This window comes from Drosophila grimshawi, unplaced genomic scaffold (genome assembly GCF_018153295.1).
Source record: "Drosophila grimshawi isolate 15287-2541.00 unplaced genomic scaffold, ASM1815329v1 contig_311, whole genome shotgun sequence".
In the NCBI taxonomy this organism is placed as follows: Eukaryota; Metazoa; Arthropoda; class Insecta; order Diptera; family Drosophilidae; genus Drosophila; species Drosophila grimshawi.
This window is the reverse complement of record NW_025063098.1, coordinates 17,209,208-17,218,874: the sequence shown is the minus strand read 5'-3', so window position 1 is coordinate 17,218,874 and position 9,667 is coordinate 17,209,208. Positions and strand designations below refer to the sequence as shown.

At 34.5% G+C, this 9,667-nt stretch overlaps 1 protein-coding gene across 1 annotated transcript; it reads right to left on the bottom strand.

The window, feature by feature from the left end:
* Positions 1-7,168: 7,168 nt before the first annotated feature.
* LOC6568017 (estradiol 17-beta-dehydrogenase 11) lies at positions 7,169-9,667 on the bottom strand. The gene is made up of 6 exons (XM_001993920.3): positions 9,485-9,667; positions 8,722-8,877; positions 8,486-8,653; positions 8,354-8,426; positions 7,386-7,692; positions 7,169-7,322 (listed from the first exon to the last, which is right to left on the bottom strand). The coding sequence occupies exons 1-6, from the start codon at positions 9,638-9,640 to the stop codon at positions 7,238-7,240; spliced, it is 945 nt and encodes a 314-aa protein (XP_001993956.2). The 5' UTR covers positions 9,641-9,667; the 3' UTR covers positions 7,169-7,237.

Here is a 9,667-nt window from a genome sequence, read left to right as displayed (position 1 = left end):
ATTGCCACATAATATTATGTCTCTGCTTCAGGCAGTGCGACAAGCGGCACATTAAAATACAGTGAGACTATGAAGCTATATTTATTAAGGCAACTCATTTCCCAACAACAACAAAAACTATTTCATCAGAGGCATGCGGCAAAATAATGCACACAGATACGCACACACACACACACACACACACACACAGGGAGAGAGGCACAGACTCATGGCAATTGGGAAGAGTGTTGATGCTGATCACTTTGGCCTGTCCCTGGCCTCAAGTGCATGCGACTTCTCCTTCTCCTGCTAACTTCAGCTGCAACTGCAACTGCAACTGCTACCGCTACTGCATACACATATATATATATGTATTCACGTGTATGTGCACAACTTCAACTGCACTCTTTTTGGCTATTTTTAGTATATTATGCAGCGGAGGCAAGAGGCCTGACAATATGTTTTTAATTTGCGCTGCAAAAATGCATTTGCCACACTATTTTTGCAAAATGCAATTTGCTGCATTTAGACACGCTGTTCCCCGTTCAAATTATAAAACTGCTGCTCAATAATTTGATTTTATTAAATTAAAGTTAACTAATAAAGTTATTTACTTATTTACAACATGATATCCTAGCATACTATCTTCCTAAGGAATCGACTCGAGTTGGATAATTTGAAGTTACTTACAATTTTTCTAATAAAGTTAAGATGCTTCATCGATTTCAACTTGAATTATTTGCATCTTTATTTGTAACATATTGGCATCTGACATTTCATGTGTTTATTGTAAGTGGATGCTTTCAAGTAGAAAATAATTAATTTAAAAATTCGCCACTATTTCCGCTACATGACTCAGGTGCAACAAATTTCTAGTTAATGCACAAGTCAAACTAATTAAGAGATACACATATCAATAAAAGACATGCCAATAAAAGACGACATAAATTCAGTCAAGTTTTGCATGTTTTCTGTTGTAAGTGGATGCGTTCAAATAAATAATATTTCTTAAATAACAAACATTTAAAGTTCAGCACTATTTCCACACCATGACTCAGCTAGATCAAATTTCTAGCCATCATTTCGACGTCAATAAAATACAACATTTATTTGGTCAAATTTTGCATATAATTTAATATAAATACATGTACGTATATTGCATTGTACTTAATTAATATTTATGTTTTGGCAAGCATCAAAGGTTGGCGCGCGCTTTGCGCCCAATAGGAGCAACAGCTGTTTGCCTTACTGCTGCGCATTAACTCAATTCAGTAAACGTTTAACACACACACACAACAATTTACCACTTGAGCATTTGCCATTTATATGCATGTTGAGAAAATGCGGACGCCAAGACGATTGTCAGAGCAAAACACACACAATCAAAACACACAAGCAGTCACAGCTGTCCTCAACACGTCGAAGACTATATACACTTACAAGACGCAATCAATCTCCAGACATCTAAATATTAATATATTTAAAAAAATCATTGTTATGATATGGCAGAGCAATGTTAATGATTTGTTGTCCAATAAATAAATCAATAATTATAATGAGAAACACAACTAATGCGTCACTTGTCAGTTAGTTATTTTAATAATAAAGACAATAAACTTCAACTTCAACAAGTTGTAGAATAATGTTAAGAAAATTTGAAAAATAAACTAAGAAATAAGTTGATCAAATAAATAGCACATTTTAAAGAAATGTGTGATTTTTGCATAAGATATTGATGATTTGTATATATATATATATATATATATTTGATGAGTTTGATACGAAATTCTTGGTAATCAAATTTTCAAAGTTTTTTGTACCAAAATGTAAATCGAACCGACTGACGGAGATGGCTATAACGACAAAGTGATGCTGATTAAGAATACATATACCTAATGGCTTCTTTTTCAATGCGTTCAAAAATTCACGAAAAAATATTAATACCCTCTGCCGGAGCATAAAATGACGAAAAGTTTGGAAAAGTGCGACAAATTACATCATTGTTAAATTTAGTGGACCCGGGCCACAGCCAAGTAGTCGGACGCCACTTGTCCCAAGTGTTGTGACTAAGCTGACGACCAGACGGAATATTGATTTCGTATACCCTGTAGAATTTTGAAAACAAAAATTTTGCATTCAATTTTAAGTGTGAGCATTCTATCTTATTTGATAATTCATATATTAAGAATATATCTCTTATAACGATAAAAGATTTGTGGTGTGTATAAAATTATTTTAATAACAACTCTATGCTATTTCATATATGGCTGGTTACAGGGTATATGCCTGCTGGTCACTTTCGACTTGAGCAGTCTTAGCTTATTTTTGACGATTTTAGTGAATGACGTGCGACGATGTCTGGGTTTCTGGGAAAAAACCTAGCCATTTCCGCTGACAAATAAATAATTAAAGATTTAACGCAGCGATGTCTGGCAAATAGTGGCAAAATACAAATAAAGTGATTAACAACAAAATAAATAATAAAATATATTTAATAAAAGTCGTACCTCACATAAATTAAAAAATTAAAAGTTTTCTGAAAATTAATAAAATGAATAAAAGTGATGTATTTGCATTTGAACTGTATTGTTTATTGCTTACAAAATGACGACAAAATATTAAACAGAAATTTAATATTTGTATGCTGCAAACAGTGCAAAATGTATACTTGTTTTTTATATTTTCAACAATTTGTGCAGTTTACGCGAACAGCGCCCGTTTGACCACAGCTGAATTCGCTGTTTGTTCAACTCGCCAACTTCACAGTGGATGGAGTGGGTGGTGGCGTGGTGCGTGATGCACGCACGTCTGCGGTGATGAAAATTGGTAAATAAAATACAACAAGCACAAAATGCACTTGCCGAAATAGATTTGATATGCCATTATGTATCCTATATTAAATACATGAATATTAAATCTATTTGCTCATAACTTCTATGTTTCATTTAATTGTAAATATATTTTTAAAACTAAATAAAAAATAAAGTAACAAATGCTTCTGCAAGAGCATAAAGTTCTACTGTATTAGGCTTGGGTATCTCCAAGTCGTGCACTCTCTGCTAGAACATTCTCCACTTGTTTGTTGTAGAAATGTTTACCTATTTAATGGGTGCAGCACATCCATAATAATGAGAAACTCCTTTAAAGATCCTTTAATTAAAATGTCAGTCCATGTTTTCCACGCAAAATTGATTGGACACCGCGAATTAAGTCGTCAAAATATGTGTATTAATGATGATATTGGCGTCAAAATACGTGCATTAATGATGATATTGGCACTCACTATTAAAACACTATTAGCATTCAATCAATTTATTCGTTTTAGCTGCCAGCATAACTCAGGCTTGTCCATTGATCAGAAAACCCGTTTAGATAAATGTTTATCGCTTTAGCAGATGTATTTTGTTCACAAGCTACTTGACGCATCGGCCAAACTGTCAACCCCTAAAACACAAATTTCGTGAACTCTCTCTCTCCCTCTCTCTCTCTCTCTCTCTCTCAGAAATATATACATCGTAATCTGAGCTACGACTAAAACTTAAACAAGGCTCATATACATATAGTATACCCAGTCAAATGTCTGTCAAAATGTCAAATGATTGCGCTGACATGCGTGTCATGGTCGCTGTTTTCCTTGCTTGTTTGCTGCTTGATTTGTTTGTGCACAATTATATATGTATATAGATATATACATAGTTTGTTTTAGTTTTGAATAAATTTGTGTTTGCTCTCGAAAAGTGTCACTCTGTCAGACAGATCGCACTTGCACATAGGCACATACTACTATAATGTGCTGGTGCTTTGACCTCTTGACATTTTTACAACTCACATACGAAGTCGAGCTAGAACATGTGTGACTAGTTCAAAAGTTGACAGCAAATTGACTGTATTTATAAACATTTTAGTGCCGCACTGCATAACAAACGGTACAAAGAGCCGCGGCCATGTGATACCAAAACACGCCCCCAAATCAATTTCAATATACTGGTTTTATGATCAATAAGCTGAAACTGGATGCAAGACAGTTAAGAAACTTTACGAGTGAAATCCTTTTGTAGGCGATGCCTACTGTATCCTTTATTTTATTATCCTGTCAGAACAAGAAGCCAGCTGTAATGGATCCTCATAATCAAATATCAGAATATTTACTCTGAAATATATAGTTAAATGCTCAAAGTCGGAGCAAGATCGAAAGGCGTTAGGCAGAGATGAAGAAACGTTTATTTTATTTTATTTTAAAATCAATATTTATCAAAATTAAATATAATAATTTCAAAAAAATTTAATTGAATTTGACAAAAATAAAAGGAATCCATAGAAATTCAAGCACAATTTTAATCGAGAAAATGTTGAACTCAATTCCGATTTCCTTCAGTTTATCTTTCGCTATCTCTCATTCTGTGAATATCACACGCCATGTAATAAGGCTCTTTACTTAGTTCTTATTTAAAAATCTCTATTTCTGAACTCAATCCTTGTGTTAATTAGATAAAACCATGGAAACTCGATCCCAATTGTACTTGAAATTCGAAAATCGATTGTCTTAAATATAAACATACTTTTCAGTCAGCAAGAACTTGATCTCGATTCCGTATTCCTAGACAGCATTTAATCTTTCGCTAACTCGCTCCCTTCACTTCAATTTCTCTCACTTTCTCTTCCCCTGACCCCAGGTGAGCGGAGAGTCAGACTCTTGCCCCAATACGACGAAGGGTTAAAATCTTCCCACGCACTAACAGATAAATATTTACGCCTTCGTCAACAGATTAAAGTCGAATATGTCTCCCAGTGGGGATTTTGGGTCGATAATCAGGAACGGAAGTTCTTCATTTGTCCACAGCCCTTATTAAATTAAAAAGTACGCGTTAGTGTAAAAAGACAAACAAAAACGAGGCGCTGACAACACCACATTTGAGTCTTCAATCAGACAGCCATTGAGGCGTTTCCAGAGACACGTCTGGCCATAATACTTATACAAATATATATATATATATATACATATATATATACAAATTTGTATGTGTGAGTCACGCATCATTATCGCCTCTTCTGATTTTGTGTGAGTCTTGTTTGATGCAGATTTCCCACAAATATTTAAATGATTAAAGTTCGAGCACAGATATTAATTACTAACGATACTCTTTATTTGATTGATTGTGTTGATTTGAGCATTTTCCTTGTTTTGCGTCTTGTTATGATTGTCTTTCAAATGGGTTAATTACTGCCCAAGGATATAAATAATGCAGGCACATCTCATTCTTGGTACTTTCAGTATATATTTTCAATGCTTACAGTCAGCGTTTCATATCTAGTTGCGTTGTTAGCACAAAAATATTTTCAACACTAAACAATTTAAAAATTTGTAGCATATGCAAAAGTAACATCAGCAAAAATGGTTGCCAACTCAAAATGAAAGGTGGAAAATTTATCAAAATATGTAAGAATGTACATGTATACAAATCTTTTGCAAAGAAATAAAATAAATATATAAATGGCGAATACTCTTCAGTTTAATTGAGAACTATGATTCATATGACCAAAGTGCATTTAATTTAAAGACTTTAAAGCAAAACAGAATACTTGAACACAGACCATTTATCACAATCCAAATTAAATCTATATTTTAATATCGGTGTGGACTTTTTCAATATGCCACGCATAGAGTATTAAAATTATAATGCAATGCTGCAAAGTGAATGAAAATCCTGCAAAAGCTCTTTTGGTAAGGACAAATGGTGGACAACGATGGGAAAGTGCTTGCAACATTTTTCTTAATGTGTTGCATTAATTCTGCAAGCATAAAGATAAACAAAAAAAAATGTAAAGCGGATGTTGCAAGGCAGTTGGACGATGAAGAACAAGAATAAGAAGAGATGCAGATTTATAATGCGGTAGCAGCTAGAAAAGAAAATCACTTTGGTTTCATCGCACAAGAAATGCGGCAGTGACTTTGATAACAATTTCTTCTCAGACTGCCACAATGCGAGGCACTTTACCTCTTTAGTGCGGGGAAGTGTTTTTAAACTGTTTCTATTGCCGCGTAAATTTAACGCCTCTGCGTTTGCCCTCCCTTTTTTTTTTTTTTGCTTAAGTGAAAACTACAAAAACAACAACTGCAGAATTAACGCAAGCCGGGCCAAAATGAGTCTATCAAATTTTAAAATAGCTTGCTGCGCGTATTATCGGTACCCTGTACCAAAAAGCGTAAAACAAAGTGGGGTATATGGGCTAAGAACTATTTAATTTGTTCTAAAATTAAGTGGATTAGATTTGAGTTTGGAATTCAGAACTTTATCAAGATCAAGATTAAGAATTTTCGTTCTTTAATTAAGAAATAGTCTATTTTACGCTTTAAATAGTCTTAATTTTAATTCCGATCTGTGTTTCCCTTCGATTAATAACTACAAAAGCTGATTTCAGAATAATTTTTACTTAATTTAAGAATTTGTGTAACATTAAAAGTCTATTTTCAGATCAAGCCAACTCCATAATTAGGAAGCCATTTCTCTTCAGTTTAGATGCAGAGTATTGTGTAGTCGTGATTGCTCTGTGCAGCAACGTTTTAACTTGTTAAGCTTTTTCATTTTGTTAAATATATAAATCATGCACCCTCAATGACCTCATAAAAGCTGCATAATGAGCAACACAGCACGAGCATTGAATCCAGAATACATGCAGTGAACAAAATACAAAAACAGGAAACCAAAACAACAACAAAAAATACCCAAAAACGACAGGCGACAAACGACAAACGACAAGCGACAAACTCGTGTGGCGGCTAACGAGTTGATTGCATGTCATCGCTGCACTCGCTCAGAGTGAAATACAATGCAGCAAAGGATGCCATGGACTGACCATGCTGACCAATCCACAGCAAAGTATATTTAAAACGCTTTTTATGCGAAATGACCCAACAGACCGCTATGAAATTGAAATAATTATCAAAATGCAAGTATGCACATCTGAACTGGTAAAATGTGAAAAGAAAGACGAATGTTTAATATACCGTCATAGACCGGACTTAATCTGCCGACACATCATTTCACATTTTACTTATATGTTTTCCGTATCACGACAGAATATGCCACATTCGTTAAATCAGAAGTGGTGACATATATGTCGACCCCACTGCTTAAAACTTATCTTTCCTATATCATCATGGTTCGACCCAAAAAAAAACACAAAAAAATGAGTATTAAAATATAGCCTCAGATTTATTTCAGCAAAGCTAATACAAAAATAACAAAATACAGTTCGTTCAGGACTGCAACATGTTCAACACCTGAAGTTGCTTACTAGCTAAAAGGAGCGTTATTCTTTCCTGCCAGCTGATGGGAAGCAGGCTGAGAACGAAACGATATATATGAAATTAATAGCACAACATTCGGTACAAATCATATACTTACTATATCACTCGATGCATTATAGCAAGTATAGCTGGCAAAGTGATTTCCCGTTCGCCAGCAAGCATTCCTTCAACAATTCGACGAGCAGCAGCAGATCCGCTAATCACCGGATAAAGATAGTGAATATTGGCTTTCTTGGTCAAATCCAAAACCGCATTATTTGTATCGAGGAACCAGGGTAATACGGTGCAGGCGTGTATATTGTGATGACCACCAAGAGCTAGCTCCATTCGCAGTGAACTCATTTGGCCCCTAACCCCAAACTTGGTGGAAGAGTAACAGCCGTGGTAGGGTATTGGCATGAGGCCTGGTAGTAGCAAAAGAGTTAAGCAAATTAGCAAACTGAAATAATATATGTATTTATTTATATAGTCATAATACGCTACATATTAGCTCTAAATTATTGTATAATAAAAACCTATATATGTAATTGCGTTAGTTGTTTAAAACCCATTTCGATGGAAATCAGTTCAAATAATTGATTCAAGTAAGTTTTTCTAAGTGCTATAAGCAATAAAATAAGTCTACTTATTACATGAATAATAATAAAATGGCAGAACTTATAGCAAAAACTTGCTTTTGATTGTTTAAATAAGACGCTAAGGCATGATCAAAAGCTATGGCAATACACAATCCTAAGCCATTCCATATGTATAGTATAGAGTATTACTTAACAAAGTTTTTTAAAGTAACAGATAAAACAGGACTTCTATTTCACTGTTGCTCATATTTTTCTTATATTATTATTATTCCTGGCTTTTGTTAATTATGATTTAGTTTTATGCACAGTAAAGTGGCGAGACTTATGCAACTATAGATACTCGTATGTGCATACATATATCTGTTTGCCAAACAAATATCAACCGATTTTATTCGCAAATGCGTATCGAATTTAAGTTAATATTGGTTTAAACCTGCACCAAGTCAGCTACTGAGAGGATAAGGCATAAATAAATGGGCATACTTACTACTCACAGAGCTGATGCTGACAATGTACCCCTTGCGCAGCTCCTTCATGATGGGCAGAAAAAGATCCTTGGTCTAAAAGACAAGTAAATAAATAGAGGAATAGCAAGATCTAATTTTGCATATAGGCTCACCCAAAAATGGGACGTGAGGTTAACATCAATCATACGCTGAATTTCGTTGGGTTCAGAAGTCTTGTTCAACAGAATGCCGGCGTTGTTAATCAGAATGGTAACAGGTCCAAGGTCTGTGTTGATATTTGATCGCAGCTCAACAAGTTCAGTGTAATTGGCTACATTCACCTTTGTTCAGATATATATATGATATATATTGTAGCGATAATTATAACCGGGTTTCCGGGCTTACATACCTTATACGCCTTGGCGCGCACTTTATACATCCCTTGAATCTGGTTGACAGTTTCCTTGGCGCCATTTAAATCAATATCCACTATGGCCAAATGACAGCCCATTTTGGCCAATTCAATAGCAATTTCTCGGCCAAGTCCATAAGCACCTCCAGTTACCTGTATACGAAATAATTGTCAACTTAGTGAAAGCGAACAGGTTTCCAGTTTTAATAGGTCAATTAAATTCCAGACTTTATCCTCTTTAATGAGACATGTACCTCAAGTCAATAACAAGCTATGATTTTATCTGATTAATTGACTGCTTTCAAACTGACAGTGCATTTTTATAGTACTTAACCAAGATTTGTAGCTGACTAGATTCGATTCAATGATGGTTCAATAACAGCTAACCCAATAAGTTTTGTTTATGTTGTGCACTCATTGAAAAAGAATAATTGGAGTATAAATAGAGTATAGTTCTTGGGCAAATTTATGTAAATGAAGGCGGAAGGAAGCATCTCCAATCCGATAAAGTATTTATATACTCAATCAGTATTAATAGCCGAGTCGATATAACCATATCGTTCTGCCCGCTGATCACAGAGTCTACAAAAGCCAGCATAGCTCGAATAGAATAGTTCGAATTTAGAAAGTAAATTATATAATATTATAATATATATAATAATAAATACTTCTCGTTTTGCAATAGCAAAAAAATGTAAAATTTTAAGCGCAAAGACTTCTAACTAATACAGAACAATCATTGACACTTTTCATCACTTACCAAAGCAACTTCTCCCATTACACTTTCCATGGGCTTAACAAGCCATTTATATATACAGGTTACTGCAGCTGCCACCAGCAATATTGGAGTGATGCAAATGAGCAATACCAGCGCCACAATGGACTGCAGTTTAATGAACTCATTGCTTATAGACATGCTGGGTCCCCAACAGATTATTGTTGA

Coding starts and splice junctions, on each gene's coding strand:
- LOC6568017 (XM_001993920.3), bottom strand. CDS start 9,640: ATGTCTATAAGCAATGAGTTCATTAAACTGCAGTCCATTGTGGCGCTG. Junction 8,878..9,484: donor TAATGGGAGAAGTTGCTTTG/GTAAGTGATGAA, acceptor TTTCGTATACAG/GTAACTGGAGGTGCTTATGG. Junction 8,427..8,485: donor ACCTCACGTCCCATTTTTGG/GTGAGCCTATAT, acceptor CTTGTCTTTTAG/ACCAAGGATCTTTTTCTGCC.